This window comes from Strongylocentrotus purpuratus, unplaced genomic scaffold (genome assembly GCF_000002235.5).
Source record: "Strongylocentrotus purpuratus isolate Spur 01 unplaced genomic scaffold, Spur_5.0 spur5_scaffold_5, whole genome shotgun sequence".
NCBI lineage: Eukaryota > Metazoa > Echinodermata > Echinoidea > Camarodonta > Strongylocentrotidae > Strongylocentrotus > Strongylocentrotus purpuratus.
In genome coordinates this window covers 36,425,911-36,445,481 of record NW_022145611.1, presented here as the reverse complement: position 1 = coordinate 36,445,481, position 19,571 = coordinate 36,425,911, and the positions used below count along the sequence as shown (strand labels likewise).

General features: G+C 37.9%; 2 protein-coding genes across 3 annotated transcripts; one reads left to right on the top strand and one right to left on the bottom strand.

Moving 5' to 3' along the window:
• The first annotated feature begins 1,581 nt into the window (after positions 1–1,581).
• On the top strand, positions 1,582–4,915 carry LOC580156 (potassium channel subfamily K member 16). Of its 2 annotated transcripts, none has more exons than XM_780228.5 (2): positions 1,582–2,130; positions 4,029–4,915. In XM_780228.5, exons 1-2 carry the CDS (start codon positions 1,779–1,781, stop codon positions 4,619–4,621), a joined length of 945 nt encoding a protein of 314 aa, XP_785321.3. In that variant the 5' UTR covers positions 1,582–1,778; the 3' UTR covers positions 4,622–4,915. The 2 variants fall into 2 exon arrangements, with proteins under 2 accessions (XP_785321.3, XP_011678547.2); XM_011680245.2 differs by having other exon boundaries at positions 1,963–2,126.
• Positions 4,916–13,532: 8,617 nt separating this feature from the next.
• On the bottom strand, positions 13,533–17,756 carry LOC100891584 (potassium channel subfamily K member 4). The gene is made up of 3 exons (XM_003726281.3): positions 16,375–17,756; positions 15,212–15,603; positions 13,533–14,264 (listed from the first exon to the last, which is right to left on the bottom strand). The coding sequence occupies exons 1-3, from the start codon at positions 16,784–16,786 to the stop codon at positions 13,848–13,850; spliced, it is 1,221 nt and encodes a 406-aa protein (XP_003726329.1). The 5' UTR covers positions 16,787–17,756; the 3' UTR covers positions 13,533–13,847.
• Between the last annotated feature and the right edge of the window lie 1,815 nt (positions 17,757–19,571).

Below are 19,571 nucleotides of genomic sequence, written 5' to 3'. Positions count from 1 at the left end.
ATATATATTCAAAATATATGTGTTTTTTTTCTTTAGAGAGGTACATTTGAAATAAGACATTATATACTGTATATTGTAAATAATTCAATTGCCAGTCTGTAAAGTTAAACATAAACACCATTTCACCTTGTACATTTGATGGTATTTTTGTGAAGGGAATGTTTTGAGATCGATATTTGTGTGAGAAAGAATAACAAAAGAGTGTGTGTATAAGAATAAATTTCAAATGAGATAAAATAGAAACAGCTGTCATGCATTGTTTTGCTTGAGTTTTGTCTATAAGCAGTGGTATACCAAGATGGAATGGTAAATAAAGCTTGGGATTGGCAGAGCTTAGATTCATACCTCCTCCCCCATGATTTGTGTTCCAGAGATCCATGGATGTATATAAAAAAAAAAAACTTTTTCAAAAATGGAAACAATTTCGTCCTGTAATTTGCATTCAAACAAATCTAAGTACACTGTATAATCAGAATGTCACTCTCTCCAGCTTTATCATATCAAATCATATATCTTGCAAAGACTTCAACACAGGCAGTCAAATAATTAGCCTACTTTCATCATATTATGGAGGTATAAGCTTTTGAAATAGTTTTAGGGTGACAATTTTCACAGTGTACAATTTCTTTTCCTATTTTGTTTATTTATTTGAACATCTTTATTCAGGACAAAAATGATCATCAAGGCTGTTCTCATCATGGTCCTGATTGGAATACAACAAAAATACGCCACAATGAGTGTATGTAAACATTTTAAAGGTTTAAAGAAAAAGTTCATGATACACAATATGTATATAAATATTTACACACAGTACTTAAAATACAAGGTAATTGGATAATACAATTACAAAGATACTTCTTTAAATTGTAAATATATCAACAAGATAAAACAATTTAGCTGAGGATCGAGAAAAGTAAATCAGTGCCATATCAAGAGAAAAAAAGAGAGAAGTAGACAAGAGAGATAAAGGCAAAGAGATGTATGGACGGCGAACAAAATAAGAGGTAGGAGAGTACTAAAAGTATGAACGGACACCCATGCAATATATTTGACAATTCATTTTGTTTTCTTTGTGTGTGTGTATGAGTGTGCAGTGCTGGTGGGTGGGTAAGTGTGTATGCGCGTGTGCGTTCGTGCGTGTGTATTTGTGTGGTTAAAATGACACTGTAACATTTATGATCATCCTTGATCGACAGTGCACTGACCAAATGATGTGAGGGTACATAGTGAGGGTACATTGAAATTCGGCTCATATGATGTAATAAAATATATTTTGAGAATTATGATCTTGTCGTCCGTTCGAATAGAAGTAATTCTCAAGATAGGATTATGTTCAAATTGCTTGTAAATGAATTGTTGAATTTAAACTTGATATTATACGCAATAATAAATGAGACCCGTCACAGGGCAATCCAACCCTTTTAAACAAGTACTCAGACAATATGATATCAAAAACATTAGATTGGTGAAAGAGAGCAATGCTCTCTGAATGTTCTGTGGTTTCATAATTCTTTTTTTGACATCGTGTACTACCAGCATATTTCGCTTTCACTGCGTTGTACTAAACAGACGGTTAAAGAGTTCATATACAATAATGGCAGCGTAAAGATCGACAGATAATCATAGCCCTTTGCATTAATTTACCACATAACTTTACTTCAAGGGAAATAAATATCGTTCAGGCAACGTCAGTCGGGACGGATAGTTGGGGTATTTTCATGTCATTCTCAAATCCGTTACTTTAGGAATTAATAAGAGGACTAAATAAAGCTGTGAAAATGAAGGAAAAGAAATCGACAAGAGCTGGCATTCGGAAACCTGTCATTAGGTTCATCATCTTGATCATCTCAATGTTCCTTTATTTAGGCCTTGGCGCTGTTATCTTCAATCGTTTAGAGACTGATAACAACATTGCTTCTCAGAGACAACTATATAATTCCCTGATCGAATTCATGGATGATCATCGATGTGTTTCAAACGAATCGCTTAATGACTTCTTTGTCCACGTCGACCAAGCGATTCAAACTAGCGTTGTGAGTATAACGAGGCAATCAAGGATCAGGGATCCAAGTGCGTTATGGGATATACCGACATCGTTCTTCTTCACTTCTACCATCGTAACCACCGTAGGTAAATAGCTGTGACACACATTATTACATATTTTTTAAAATAATGATACATTATTAAGGGCTTTTAGATAATTTATCCCCGGCCCCCCTACTCCGGGGTCGGAATGACCGCATGCGTGTTACCAAAATGTCCGGTAAAGGGGTACTTTTCGTGCGACAAAGTCCGGCCCGAGAATTGTAAAAAAAAAAAGGGGGTGTATTTGACTTTTCACCCGGAGATTTCTTTAAAAAGGGGGTGTTTTTCTTTTTTTCTCTCAATTCTTTGGACTCCTGATAAATTGTTCCGAATTTAGGGGGGTATATTGAGCATTTTTCCAATGCCTAGGGGGTCTCCAAGGCAGGAAAAGCCCGCAAAAAGCCCGCGAAAGGGGGGTTCGGAAATGTTGGCAGTCCTCAGATAAGGGGTGCTTTCAAAAAGAGGGAACGAGCATACGCGTACCCTAAATAACACTGAGTGGGGGAGGGGGGAGGGGGGCCGGGAATGTATCATGCTCTTCGAATCATGCCCATTGCACACGAGGTCTCATGTGTATTGCGCGAATGAGGCTCAAGAATGCTATTAATACATACGACAGTAATTCAGTGTAATGTTTGCACTATCCAAATAGTCATATGATTAAGCAAATCGTAAGTTCAAAGGATTTCATGCTTACTTGGTAAAGGGAAAGTAAAATTAGCTAAGACTCGTAGTGACGTCAGACCAGTATGCGATTGTCTATATACGATTTGAAGCGGACCCGCTTTCATTCTTACTAGAAGAGTACAATGCACTAATTTAGAAGCTAAATGAAGAAGATGATGTTTGTTTGGATTTTTTTTCTGTTAAATACAAGAGACATTTCTCCGAAAATCACATCGCACGACGATCGTGTAATTTGCGGTAGCCGGTGTTTATAGGATCAAGGTGCCTATATTGTAGAGACCGTCTTGGCGTTTAACTTATTTTAACACTTAGAATGTTCCCTGTAATAAGATTAAACAGATTTAGTTATAATAAAACAAAACCCATAATAAACAAAACAAAAAATAACATATCATTTGAACTTATATAGATTTTTTTTAAAAGACACAAGCATTAAGATAAAAAGATCAGCGAACTATGATAATACAAAACTATTATTAATATCATAGTACAATCGCTGAGTAAAATGCAATAACAAAAAAAAAAACAGGCACTTTTTTCGGGTTTTAGATTAGGTTTAGAGTAAGGGTTGAGGTTACAGTTGGGTTTTAGATTAGTTATAGGATAAGGGTCGGTGTTGCAATTGGGTTTTGGGTTAGGTTTAGGGGTAAGGTTAGGTTTAGTGTCGAGTCCGGAGTTGAAGTTCGGAATTTGCTTAGTGTAGGAAATTAACAAGCAAAATTGTTGAAGGAGCATGTTTAGCATTACATTTACGACCCCACCCTTTTTGTTTTAAAGTAAAATTATCATCTACCGTAGATGGATATATTTTACAAGATAACAGTGATATTGATCTTATTGCTCACAGGAATCTCGACAAAACTATTCTCCTTTGATACATCATCTTTTCTGTTAAACGGATTATTTTGCCAGAATAGTGATAATATGAATATTCACGCGATCATTTCATTTTTGTTAAAGAGTCACCTTATATTCTGTTAGGAAGGTAGTCTATATGTATTTTCAAATCTTTTTCATCGTATTTTTAAATGAAAGAATAAATAATCTTTTCACTTTAAAATCTGTCTAACTTCTGCTCTCGATCGCTTTGCTCTCCCGCAAAATTAAAAAGCAATTTGATAAATGAGCAAGAGTTAATAGCCCCTCCCCCATCGCCTTATCAGCTCAATGAGGCCGTATACGCCTATAGTAATAGATGAAACAAATATTTTAATTGATTATAATTGATTAAACTGTCCGTCCTCTTCCTCCTATAGGTTACGGCAACTTCGCTCCTGTGACCGATGGAGGGCGCATCTTCTGTTCATTCTATGCTTTTATTGGGATACCCCTTACTGGATGGTTTCTTCTAACAGTCGGAGATGCACTCCAGGTATACTGGTCTAAGATACGACAGTACACACATCGCCTCACTGTCAAAATACCGTACGAGTTTGCCCGCCGATGCGGTCACTTTATCATCTATACCATTCTGATCCTCACTATCCTCCTCCTTATTCCCGGCGCCATCTTGATGTTCACTGAAGGCTGGGATTTCCACGTCGCCGTCTATTACTGCTTCATTACGTTTAGCACAATTGGATTTGGCGACCTAGTGGCGGGGGATGTACACCAACACAGTGTAGTCATATGGATTATGAGTATTGCCCATGTGATATTTCTATTGATGGGACTAAGTATCATGTCTATGGCATTGAAAGGGATAGGCAAATCTCAGAAGACGAGTTTCAAACGAGCAAAGATGGTGGTTCGAGTCCTCGTTCTGAAAGCGAGTAGAAATAAAACAAAAGATCACACACCAACTACCCTACCTGTTGACATGAATACATTAAATAAATCCCAAGTTTAAAATCATCACTTCGTCCAATACTTTAAAACTTTTTGATGCAGTATACTGGAGACCTTTCTCCGGATTAGATTTGATCAATATTTTGTGGATTGAGACGGCATCATGGGTCAGCAGATGTTCACTCAGTTGAGTTTTAATCTTTAAAAAGAGAAAAATGTGGAGGTTCGAATCCTGAACAATGCGTTCTGTCCTAGATAAGATATTTTATATGTAGACATCGCTTGCTACCCATGATTGCGAACGAGATGCAGAAAGGGATGCATCAAATGATTTATATACTGACGGTTGCTAAAACAAAGATCATTTGTGTATATATGTGTGTATCATGAGACATGAGGCATTGTCATTAAATGGGTTAAATTTCATCATAGTTCAGCTGAAAGCTATGTAATAGTGGAGGTGTCGTGGTACAGTGGTTCATGCTCTTGACTTCCAGTCCAAGGGCTCATGGTTCGAATCTCAGCCCTGCAATAATAATTGCAGGGCCCTCAGGAAGAACAGAATTATTATTAGCATCATTGTTATTATTATTGTTACTATCATTATTGTTATCATTATCATTATTAGTATCATTATCATTGTTATTTTTATTATAATTATTATTCTCATTGTTATTTTTATTATAATTATTATTCTCATTGTTATTTTTATTATAATTATTATATCATAATGGTGAAGAGTCTGGAACGCCAAACTATGACAATTTTTACCCCAGAAAAGTTGACAAAGAGAACTCTCATGGTCGAAGGCAAATCCTTTTACTGACACTGCCTACGAAGTTATGTGATGTCATGCTTTTTTAAATATCATAGACAATCATGAATAACTTTCCTGTGCGGTATTTGACTCTTTCAAACCTACCTCAATCACACGAGTAATAAAACCAACTGCCGACTTTCGACTACCAACATCAAAGAAGCTGAGGCCAATGGTTACTACTGCCCCCCCCCCCCCCCCCCAGACCCCAAGAATTTGCAAGATTTTCTACCAGACGATTGATTTTGTAACAGGTTGTTGCCGAGTGTTTTTGGACCTTCCGTAGACCTGAACTCTTGTTACCTAATCATACTTAATCAGTGTTTGGGATATGAGGTCAATTAAAATAAACTTGGTAAAAAACAAGCATAGCAACAAACTTATACCCCATGGTGCCGTTTTCACATTCGTTACATCACAAAAATTAAAGTTCATCGTTTAACAGATGCGGCGGCAACAATACCATTTTTTTCTTACTTGAACTTGTTCACACTTAGTAATAATGTTATTTTAACGATAAATCTCGGGTGTTATTACGCCACCCCATTTTTGCACCAAGGTATTTGGTTTTCCATAGGCCTATATACGAAATGACATAACGACACTTTCGCTTTCTTTATATTTCATCTGATTCAGTCTTTTTAAGGGCTATTAAATACAACCATCAACTGTCTGTAGCGTACGGAAGAAAATATGGTTGACCTGCCCTCCTATCATCTCTATATGTTTAACCAAACCAACACCTGGGAATGTATGTATTGCTATTGATGGTCTTAAGTTTATACAATATGCTATAATCATGTAATATGTACATCATTATTATGTAAATATCGAATGTATTTTGTAGTGTATGTTCGCTTCATACATATCTATTTTGTTGTTGTTGTAAATATGACATTGTAAAGTCTTCGGACCATATTTGTTAATTGTGAATAAAAGCAAAATGAAATTGAACTTATGGAATTGATTGATTTTATGAAGTTGATTGATAAGAGACCCAGCAACAAACTAAAGTCCAATATGAAATCACTTCTTTAAAAAAATTCTTTAAAAAAAGGTAAAACAAAAATTGCGAATCGCAAAAAGTATTCTCCGGATAATTATTTTGACCAAGGATATTGAGTATAATTTTGGGGTATTGCGTTTATACGTAGTCACCCGGATAGGAAAATATTAATTATATAATTTGCTGCTCGGTGAAAGTGAAGAGAGAGAGAGAGAGAGAGAGGGGGGATAGAGGTTGATGAAGAGTGAGAGAAAGAGAGAGAGAGAGAGAGAGAAGAAAAAAGGGGAGGGGGTAATGTAAATTCCTTGGGATAGGGTGGGGCGATAATTATTCAATATATTATAAAAGGCAATTAATTCCATACAGATTTAAGGATTGCCAAAAATATGCTGCTTCTTTTAGTTTCTCAAACTAACTTTATACCGCAATATTCCGTTGTAGATGTAAATGATGCTATTAATCTACACTGCTCCAAAGCATTATGGTGAAAAGCAACAAACAACAAACAAACTATCCCACCTTATATTTCCCCTGTTTGTTTGTGCTTTTGTTACTGTCAACATTTCTATTCAGTTACTTTCTTTGAAATAGAATATTCACTGCCAAAGTGATGGAGATGCACTTTGTTGCCCTCTTAAAAAGAGTGTGTTTGAATAAAGATTACATAACTTTCATGAACACGGATCCTATCAGGGTTTGATGGGCTTTACAGTTTTGTACCAAATATCAATGAGGCTTTATCTGCACATAGTTTACGCAGATTGTATATTCGAAGTGGCTTATTGAACCAATGAGGATATTAGCTATAGTATCTCTTTGATTAAACCGTGTTTGTTTTCTCCATCTTTCTCCTTACCCCCGTCTTTCTCTCTCTCTCTCTCTCTCTCTCTCTCTCTCTCTCTCTCTCTCTCTCTCTCTCTCTCTCTCTCTCACACACACACTCTCTTTCTCTCCCTCCCCTCCATCCCGTCTTTTTTCACTCCTTCTCTCTCTCTCTCTCTCTCTCTCCCCTTTTTTTCTTTCTTTCTCCCCTTTCGATCTCTCTCCCCCTCTCTCTCATTTTACATGTATGCATTATACTATTTTCAACACTACATTTCTTTCAAAGAAAAGGTGTGGAATGGATCAGAACAAGTTGATCATGTAGCATGTAAGTATTGGTGTGTACTGCAAGGTTCTGGAGTCATCAACATCATACTAAATTTGGCCCAGTCTTGGTAAAGTAACACGCACTGTGCACAGAAAGATGTATATGGGACTACACAAAATGGTGTCGGGGCTACCTTGATTTCCTTATCTTTGTATGCTCATTACTCAGCCGGTTAAAATTCTTCCAAAATTGTTTAACACATGACATTTATTTGTAATCTTGAACATTCAGTGTAAGTTTTGTTTGATTCTGTGAGAATTCATTTTCTTTTTTTAACCAGAACTAAAGTTTATCTTTAATCTTTTCTTGTTATGTTCATTTTTTTTTTTCATCTTTAAATTTCAGTGAAAAAAATTAAGATGTTTACGATTAGATTGCTGACGTTGAAGGGTGGCATGCAATCGCATGACCAGAACTCACCTTTATCTAGGGTGATTTGATCACTTGAATGACTGTGGGTGGGAAAGCCGTGGGTTCGATCATCGACATGGCACGTATGTCCTTTGGCAAGATATTATTAATCTACCTTATGTCACTCCACGTATCAGGACAATTACCCCCTGGGCAATCACCCCCCGGAAAATTACCCCCCGGAAAACTACCCCCCAAGGACAATTACCCCCTGGAAATTTACCCCCCGGAGAATTACCCCCCGAGGACAATTACCCCCCAAGGACAATTACCCCCGGAAAATTACCCCCCGGAGAATTACCCCCCGAGGACAATTACCCCCCAAGGACAATTACCCCCCGGAAAATTACCCCCCGGAGAATTACCCCCCGAGGACAACTACCCCCGAGGACAATTACCCCCCGAGGACAATTACCCCCGAGGACAACTACCCCGAGGACAATTACCACCCGAGGACAACTACCCCCCGAGGACAATTACCCCCCCCCCCTCGAAACACCATTACCGCGGCCCGAGGACCATCACACCCAGGGAATTTGTAACACTGTGACGTATAATGCGAGCTCCTCTTCAAATTGCTATTTAGAGAAAATGTCATGAACTTTCATTTTCTTAGTTATTTATGACGGAATAGATTTGTTTCGTACAGGGGTTGTGTATAAATTATATTTATATTCGTAGCTCACATTCAAAGCCCTCGTACCCATCTGCCAAATCTTTTTGCTTGACGTACATGTATCCTCCTAGGAGGAGATTTCACCCACCCCTCTCGATCTGTATCCACTATCCATTCCACCTTTGTGAAGTTTGACTTAATATGCCACGTGTATTGAATCAAATTCAATTGCCAGAAGACGCATGTATAAAATCGAATTCAATTGCCAGAAGACGCATGTATCAAATCAAAGTACGGAATTTACATTTCTTAGAAATTTAACAATACATTGCGCGCAGATGAGTACGCGTTAATACAGCTAGTCTCCCCAAAAATGGCCCAACAAAGAAATTAGGATGTAAGATATCATTATTTATGCATCCTCTGTAACTTTTCTAATCAGCTGATCGTATATTTGTCTTTGTATGTATAATGGGCCCTCATCCATGATCTATTCCAAAATTAAGGTTCTCTTCATGTTTATAAATGTAATGTAATATATATATATATATATATATATATATTTCTGTTGTCATGATGAACTAAAATATGTTTTCTTGTACTGTAATTTATTTTGAAATAAAAATTGCCTTCAAGTTAAATATATGGTATGTACGGTGCCATATTAAAAGAAAATAAGTATCCGCACTTGGGTACATTCATCTCAATGATTTTGTAATTCCAGAGCAGCGTTTTTTCAACTGGGGTGCCGCAAGAGAATGTTAGTTACATGAATTTTTTTTGGCAAACGTTGATTTTGTGAAAAACAAATATCAGAAACGGGTAGAGTATTTATTTTCATGAGAAAATAAAATGTAAACAAATAATAAAATGTCTTTCTTCCTTGCTCACTGACAATATTTTGCGAATATATATCTTTTATTTCGACATTACATTGTTACCACACTCATCACAATTATAAACATGATGAATCAAGGCAACGAGAGGCCCGAATATCCTCATATTCGTGTATCAAGGTCATGACCGAATATTTCACTTTATATTCGTGTACATTCGGCGGTGAGGCGCCCGCATACCTTAAATATGTGCTAGTGTGTTGATTACAACATTATCTTTTACCATTTTGAAAATGTCTTGTCCTTGTTTTTCTTGCTCGTTCACTAAATCAAGAAACAAATGTGCCCATACGTGCAGAGGCGGTTCTCTCGGGGGGGGGCAGGGGGGCACAGTGCCCTCCCCCCACTTTTTCAGATACCCCAAAAGTGCCCCTTTTTACATAGGAAAAGTGCCCCTTTTATTTTGTAAGAAGTGCCCCTTTTACATAGGAAAAGTGCCCCTTTTACTTTGACAAGTGCCCCTATTACTAAATAAAAGTGCCCCTTCCCCCTTTTCACCTCTGACGAGTGCCCTTTTTATTTTTGACACGTGCCCCTTTTCCTTCGACATGTTCCCATTTTCCTTTGCAATACGTGTCCATTTTCCATTCTCATTAATCTTGAAATTATCTTTAATAAGTGCCCTTTTTAATCTCTAGTAAGTGCCTCTTTTCAGGTACGAGAAGTGCCCCTTTTCACTTTTGATAAGTGCCCCCTTCACCTCTGATAATTGCCCTATTCAAAACTGAGAGGTGCTCCTTTTACTTTGACAACTGCTCCTTTTTTCCTTTGTAAGAAGTGCCCCTTCTCCTTTTAATAACTACCCCTTTTTTAAACTCGGATGAGCACACCTTTAATTTTAACATGTGCCCCTTTTTTTCTTCTAATAAGTGCCCCTTTTCCTTATGATAAGTGCCCCCATTAAAAAGAGAGAGCTCCTTCCCCTTCTCATAACTACCGCTTTCCCTTTCTAATAAGTGCCCCTTTTCCTTATGATAAGTGCCCCCATTAAAAAGAAAAAGCTCCCTCCCCTTCTCATAACGGCCCTTTTTTAAAATTTGAACGGTGCCCCCTTTTCATTCAACAAATGCACATTTTCCTTTATTATAAGTGCCCCTTTTACATTTTCATAAGTGCCCCTTTTCATATCTGGTCAGTGCCTCTTTTCACCTCTGATAATTCCCTTTTTAATAATGATACGTGCCCATTTTCCTTTCTAATAAGGGACCTGTCCCCTTTTCACCTCTTATAAATGCCCCTATCAAAATCTGATGGGTGCCCTTTTTCCGTCAACAAATGCCTATTTCCCATTTTCGTAAACGCCTCTTTTTCATCAGGTGAGTGCCTCTTTTCAGGTGAAAAAAATGCCTCATGTTCACCTCTTATAATTATCCTTTGTACTTTGACACGTGCTCCTTTTCTTTTCTAATAAGTGTCTTATCCCTTTCGATAATTGTCCCCTTTTCATGAAATCATTAAACATGCCCCTTATTTAAAGCGACTAAGAGCAATTTCCCCCAAAGTTCGCTCGCTGCGCTCGCTCGCATTTAAAGATGATATAATTATGTTAGTTATCAAAGGTCTTTTCAGTCTTCCGTTAAGAGAATGTGCTTATAACCCCATCACGATTGGCTTTTTTCCTCTTTATAAGATGTAATTTTTCGCACTGCGACCTCGCAGATCTTTAAAATTTTTCTCGCTCGCTTCGCTCGCTCGTAAATGCATATTCAGACATCCCACCCAACTGTAAAGTATGATGCTTAAGCGATATCTTGTATGATGTATGAAGAGAAACAAATATTGAAATCATCCCTGATAATGTAATCACAATGCAGGGGTATGTACCAATGTCTAAAAAATTGTATATTTTCGCTTTGAGATTTCCCACTGTAGGTGCCCTTTTTTCTTCAGAAAGTGCCCTTTTTTGTTGGTGCCCCCCCACTTTGGAAGTCGCTCGACCGCCCCTGCATACGTGTGTACATAGCACTTGACGAGTGCCAGAGTGATGCAAAATAAATAGTTTGTGAAGAATTTAAGATTGGGCGAAACTTTTCATTTCTTAAGAGGGCATCGTGTCGAACAAAATGTTGAAATAACGCTGCACAAGAGAAATCCTTCGTAGAAAACAGCAACCACAGTGTTGTTGCATAGATTATAGTTAAAGAAAAATGTGTAGTAATGAGGAAGATCACGCGCAAGTATTTGAACGAATGTGGGTTCATGCACGGGATTTTATGGGCTCGTAGCCTTCACAGCATCTCTCAACGTGACAGATCGTCTTTTGCTATTGAATCCTGATTGTCCCCGGGGGGGGGGGGGGGGGGTAATTGTCCTCGGGGGTAGTTGTCCTCGGGGGGTAATTTCCCGGGGGGTAGTTTTCCGGGGGGTAATTATCCTTTGGGGGGGGGGTAATTGTCCTCGGGGGGTAATTCTCCGGGGGTAATTTTCCGGGGGTAATTGTCCTTTGGGGGGGGGTAATTGTCCTCGGGGGGTAATTCTCCGGGGGTAATTTTCCGGGGGGTAATTGTCCTTAGGGGGTTATTGTCCTCGGGGGGTAATTCTCCGGGGGTAATTCTCCGGGGGTAATTGTCCTTGGGGGGTAGTTTTCCGGGGGGTAACTTTCCGGGGGTGATTGCCCAGGGGGTAATTGTCCTAGAACCGTCACTCCATACTCAGAAGAGGAATGAGTCTTAAAGGTAATACAAAGTTTTGGTATGGGGTCATGAATTTGGTTCAAATGAACATATTGGAAGCATATGCGATCCTACAATATTCACTGATCGTTGTCGCGGTCGAAATCGACTCTAAAGTTATGGAATTGTTAATATAAACACTTTATGTTGTATAGCTCCCTCTCAAGGTCAAGATATTAATTAAGCTATAAAACAATGTTTCTTGACTAAAATCGGCCGATTTGCTATTCCCGTTCGGTAATTATATACCACAACTATATATTCTGAGATTTCCATGGTTGCAGATGCCATTGTACGGCCGTAAGAGCTATTTGAAATTTAATAACATTTACCGAGATGCACCGGTAAATCTTTATATTCAATTTTTCTCGAAAGCAGAAGTGTTTTAGGGGCTAAAATTTCTAGTGCTTTCAATACATCCACTGCAGGGGCATCGAAATATATCAACATTGTAAAGATTCACTATCCACCCATTTTTCAAAATTTCCCAAAACTTTGTAATTCCTTTAATTGGCAGGACCACGAAAGCTATTAAGATTTAATTTACCACTCGTTTGCTGAGAAACAGAAGGGAGAAACCTGTGTGGCAAACTGTATTAATATGTCAAATGATCATTAAGGAGGGCCGAGGAATGACCACTTTTTTTAAATGTCAACATGACAGATTCAACCCCTGACATTTTAGAGTTGGTTCCACCATGTTCAAAGGGTTAATCTATCTTTTTTAAGGAAAAAAGATGGCCCTTTTATTTTTTAGAGTAACCAGATGCCCTTCTAGCGCTCAAAAATGTAGGCATAGTTATATGCAATGACGGTAACTTATATGACATTAGTGGAGATATTATGAATGGTTTAATAGACTCTTGTACTAATATCTGTCACGAGGTAACTATCCCCCTTTTTTTTTTCTTCTTCTTCTTCTATATTATAATCGTCATCGTCATCAACATTACCACCGATGTCGTCATCGTTGTCATCATCATTATCATCACCTTCTTCTTCTTTATTCCTTTACAACTGTCTTCTTATTACTATCAGAATCAACCTAAACATTTCCTCCGCGAATTACGACATTCTTGTAAGCCTGAAGTAATACAAGTAATACATGTATATTGTGTAAAACGTTTATCAGCCCCCCCCCCCCCCCAAAAAAAAAAAATAAATAAATAAATAAATAAAGTTTTTGTGCGATTGGCGATTGTTTCCATCCTTATAAGCCGCATCATCATTAATCGTTGGGGGCCGCTGAGCGAACCTTTATTCGGGGAAGGAGTTGAAAATTCAATTCCTTTAAATTTAGCCTCTTTTGAGATTAAATAATCTCTGTTGGCTCCTTTCCCATCTTTAACATATATTTTTACTTCCAATGAAATAACGTATAGGTGATAAATAATCGTACGAATATTGAATGTCCAAGTATACATTTAATAAAGTTTTCCATGACAACCAAAGTAATGACATTTATGTTAGCTATTAATTGTTTAGCTCCCCATGAATCGATGTCTAGATGCGAATGACATATTCTCTTAGAGGGGTACCAAACTTCGTGTCTGAAATATCTCAAACAAGCCAAAAACTCTTTTTCCCGATTTTGTTACGGGACCACATGAACACAATTTATTTGGGTTTGTGATAGGGGTACGTGCCACCGGGCCCCTTCCCCTGGATCCGTCACGGAATCCCACATACACGATAATGCTTTCATTCGCTCACAGACATTTATGGAATTGTTTTATTGTCTTTATTCTCTTCTCTGTCCGGTTGCATCCTGCCTCCTTCAAACCGCCTGCTTATTCGACGTAGTGCTTCACTAGTGTCTTCATTATAATCTACACTCCGTCTGATCCTCGACCACAGATCCGACACTGACCTGCGCCCCATCGATCCACTGTGTTCATTGATCTCTTCACCACTGTGTTCATTGATCTCCTCGCCACCGTGTTCATTGATCTCCTCGCCACCATGTTCATCGATCTCGTCATTTCTTTGGAACTGATGTTGTAGGCGCATCCAAAAGGTTGAGTGCTCTACTGTACTTGAGATGTTAGAGGCGACGCTAGCCTGCTTTCTTATTAGAGTGTTTAATACCATTGAGATCATACCGAGACAGATGATGACATACATATACAACAGGCACTGCAGATTCAAGACAAAGAAAAAGATAAATACCGTTATAATCAATTTAACTCATAATCAGCCCCCCCCCCCCAGCCCCGCGCATGAAAAATCAACAACACAACATTTACAACGACAAGACGTTATTTAAGGAAGACAAATATTTCTTATTGACGATATTTTGGTAAATTTGAAAAGCATTTCTTTGCCATCCAAACACAATCGTTTAAAAGGCGACTGAGATGAGAGGTGGTCTGGAGGTCAGCTTTTTACCGTCAACCATAACCAAACTCAGTTCAAAACCGGAAAGCGGATCTCGTCTATAAGGATGATGATGCACTATAGACTTTTAGATTGAGTGGACGAGAACACGACGAATGCCGACTGATCATGCGTGTTAACGTACTCAATTGCCCATGTTGACTACAATTAGAAATCTTTTAGATTGCACTCGACGATATTCATGCATGCAGGAAGTAACACTATGAACATGACGGACAAAGAAAGAGGACAAAATATACAATTCCTCATTCTACCCTCAACAATTGCTGTGGTAGACAAAAGAACATCCCTTCACTGCTATTATGTAAAAATGTGTAGAACAGGTGAATATGCATGTGACACCTGTTCTACACATTAATAGCAGGGAAGGGATGTTCCTTTGTCTACCTGAGGAACTGTATATTTTATGCGCACGCGGCATACTAGTACCGTACTAGATTTAGGAAAATCAAGATTGACGTATTCTCGATCGCCGACTGAGACGACGTGACGCATGCGCAGTGCCTTAAAATGACGTCACACGTTGCAGTCAAAGCTGTCGACGTGCAAATCTAAAAGTCCCTATACTAAGTCCAACCCTGCTTCGCACGCGTCTGAAAAAACACCTATATAACTAACAAACTAAAAAATAAAAAAAACTTAACTAAACTAAACTAAACTAAACTAATAAACACATATTATCTTACCCCGATAAACATTTTTAATGGAGCATGCATCCCTCTATCCTCCTCTGGAACTAGATCACCAAGACCAATAGTTGACAATGAGATAACGGAGAAATAATGGCCGGCGATAAACGACAATCCCTGTGAGTACATTATGGCACTCGGAAGCGAGCCTATCATGACGTAGGCGACAACGAGGCTCTTGACGATCAGGAAAAGTTTCTGGACTCGCGGGTTGGATGGGATGAGACAACTAAAGAATTTCTTGATGACTTGAAAAAGGCGGGAAGAAAGAAATTGGAGGATTTCGCCTACTGTAAAGAGAAGGGCAGCCATCACTGGTATCCCGAAGACGGCATAAAGGACGCAGAAGATCTCACCAAGCATGGTCCGAGGTGCAAGGTTCCCATAACCTGTGCATGGATCGCAGGATTGAGAGAAGAATTATTTAAAGGAAAGAATTAGATGTGAAGAACAAATGTGACACAAGATAGAGAATGCCAAACGAAATTGCCAGCGATCTATTAAAAGGGAAATTATGTATATAAGCACAATTATGTATTTGGCAATATTTAAAAGGAAAGGGACAATGATAACTATATCCATTAAAAAAAAGATTTCTTATTGTCTTGTATTTTATTGGTTTATTGTTTACTATAAAGAAAACATTCAGAGAAAAATAAAAATTATTAAATTTTACAAAGCACAATAGGAAGCATAATTGTATGAAGAATATGTAAGGGTACATTTACGGCCAATACTTTATAGATTAACATTGGAAACCCATCAAAAATGTATCATTGATAATTTTGTCAAAAAATGTTCTTAATTGGTTTGCCGTGCGATCATGCATAATGTGCTGATGAAATAAGTATAGTAAATAGGAGTAATGGGGCACAACATTCTTTTACCAAATGAAATCACACATTCTCATCAATAGTTTTCTTCTGCAGATCGAACTTGAGTAGTAAATGGTCAATTCCGGCGTAATGGACATGCTTTTCTGACCAATTTTTGGTCATTCAAAATTGTTTAAAATGAAATCAAGAGTCTAACAACGAATTTTACTACATGGATCAGACTCATCAGACTATCTGGACATACCCAGCAAATTTTGTGTCGATGTCAACTGTATACAGACCTATAGACGTCAAATTGAGAAAGCAAAACCCATTTTATCTTACCTATTGTGGTCACAACTGTGAACGAAAAAGTAAAACTGTTGTAAAGTGACCATTGATCCTCTAAATACGAATCGTTTTTCAGATCCAATGTTGCTGCATACGGATGACTCTTATCATATGAACCTTCTGAGATGGATCGAGTCACTATGTCCATTAAGTCATTGACAGTGTCATCGTCGACGCAGTCGTTCTCATTTGCTAATTTGAGAAGGAAGTTTTCAAATCGCTTTGCGGCTCGGCGAGATGATGGTTTCTCCAGGGCGTTGAAGACTGCAGCCCCTGCAAAGAGATACCCGATGAGTATTATCAAGATGATCAAAGATTTGAACCAGTATATTGTGGAGGGTGACGCAGATAAGTCACTCTCCTCTTCCATGGCATTGCCATTGTTATGAGGTCGTTCTCTAGTCATGGTTCTCTTGTTCCATTTCCATATTTCAGTAAATGAAAAATGTTGTGGTGCATTCCAAAACACTTCTCACAGGCGTCCGTGCTTTTCCATGCAGACAGAGGCGTCAATGTTAACCCATTTACATGATAACTTAGAGCACCAGGCCTGCTTTTGTCGCAAATTTCCGTATAAATCAAGTTTGAAGAAAAAAAAACTGACACCATAGGTCACTAAACAAAATGGAGATGACTTGACCATGAAACATATAAAATATGTGCCGGCCACATAATCATTACCAGAGGAGTCTTTCTTCATATACAAGGCCAGTATCGATTATCATCAGACTTAGAACGGCTTATCGTCTTATACACCACCGTTTTGCAAAGAAAAATTGTTGGAAACGTGACCGGATACCTTCTGGCGTATTTTTGCGGGTATATTAATGGATGACAAATATTATTACCATAGACAACGAAATTATTCATATCCATTGTAAATTAAAGGGTTTTTCTTTCTTCGTAACTCATGAATGTAAGGTGGACTGGTTGATTTAGGGCCGTGGTTAAATTCTTTCAGCAGTAAGCTTTATATATGAATCAAACACATTTGACTCTCGGGGATATACCCAGTAAATTTCGTCTGTATTCTGTATTTTGTATTCTTTCTTCCTATCCATGAAACAGAAGTAATTGATATTGTGTCGAATATGGATCCCAAAAAAGAGCGCAGGATATGACGACATTTCAAATTTTATTCTTAAAAAAAGTCATTCATGAAATATTTTCCCCTTTAACTCATATTTTTAAGATATCTTTGCTGAATGGTATTGTCCCTTGTAAAAAGAAAGTTGTGAAGGTTATCCCAAATTTTCAAAAAAGGCAATAAAGAGGAGAAAGGAAATTATCGACCGATTTCTTTGTTTTAAAATTACCTGAACAAATTGTATATTATACTCGCACCATTAAATTCTTTATTGATTGCAATATTTTGCAAATTACCAGTGCGGTTTCCGACAAAAACATTCAAAACACGCTATTTTTTATTATTGATTGATAAAGTAGCCAAGGCAATTGATAATAAGTCACACACGGTTGGTATTTTTCTTGACTTCTCGAAGGCCTTTGACACTATTAATCACGACACTTTATTATATAAACTTGCCTATTATGGCATTCGAGGAAGGGCCTTAATAAGAGTTGTTCAGAAATTGCCTTACCAACAGAATCCAATTTGTTTCTATTAACGATTGGAACTCAAGTATTGAATCAATAACTTGCGGGGTACGACAAGGCTCTCTTTTGGGCCCGCTTCGTTTAGTATCTATATAAATGAAAACTCATCTATGTGGTTCTTTCGTTTCTACACTTTTCAGATGACTCTACCATTTTCTGCTCTAATCCCAACCCTAGAATCATTCTTGATTTCCTGAATTTTTAATTGCAATTTGTAGTTGAATGGATACATGGAAACAAATTTGTCCCTGAATTTGAATAAGACTAATTTTATGATTTTCAGCAATACACTGTCTGAGCTACCAGGACAAGTTATGGTTAATGGCTTACCCTTAACCAGTATACATTCCACCCAATATCCTAGTCTTTTTATTGACTGTAACATTTACCCTTTTTGTTTTCTCCAAGTAATCGTATACAGCTGACCTTTCGTGTAATTATATCCTTGAATTAATTACTCTTAATGTTTCGTTCAACGGTGCTTTGGAAACTAATTTGCTCGGGTGACTACGCATTTTGAACAGGTGACTCTGGGTATAGGTGCTTATGCATAATTATCTTGGATAATTATGTAAACAATTTTCCTTATTCCATTGTGTTTTAAATTCCCCCTCTAAATTACGTCTTTCTCTACTGCTATACAGTTTTTCATGTACAATGTCTATTTTATCAGGAGCCGATAAAATACAAGCACTGCTTTTCAATAGGTTCCTCACATTCTACTTAATCTTTCATATGAATGGAGTATCATTGAGACGTACTCATTTATATAATGTATATCGTTCGTATTTTATATATTTTTCTATATCTTTTGTAAAATGTGGACTAAATAAACTTGAAACTTGAAAATAAAGTGTTAGATTCTCGACAAACATAAATTGGATCAAATTAATTTTAAACTGAAAAGATTACAAACTTGGTATGGGTATGAACAGGCGCGTACGCAGGGGGGTGTTTGGGGGGGTTAAACCCCCCCCCCCCCCCTTTGGTATTTTTATGTATGTAAACCCCCCTAAAAAATCCCTAAAATCCCCCCCCCTTTTTTTTTTTTTTTTTTTTTTTTTTTAATTATTAAAAAAAAAAAAATTACCCCCATGGCCGACCTAAAATCGTTGCGATTTTTTTGGGGCTCCAAAAAAAAAAAAAGTGACCGCTTACCCCCCCCCCCCCCCCCCACTGAGCGACTTTTTGGCCGGCGCGATTTTCAAATTTTCCTGAGTCGTTGCGAAATTTTGGACCCGATTTTAAACCCCCCCCCCCCCCTTGAAAAAATCCTGCGTACGCCACTGGGTATGAATAATTTAGTCGTTAAATGTATGTCTGTGGAGCCATTGTGAAATCAATATGGGCTCCAGCATGTGTGTTTTAAGGCATCCCACTACGCAGCTTATGACCTGACTATACCAGTAGATTATAAATTTGGGGTTCTATATATATTGTCATGAATGTAAGGACTATTAAAAAAAGGAGTATTTCAAGCATTTTGATATAACATGAGGAAAGGCCAGATCGGCTCCGGTCCTAGCGCATGCTGTCTCCCAAAAGCCTGGGTTGATACGTACAAACCAGGGCCG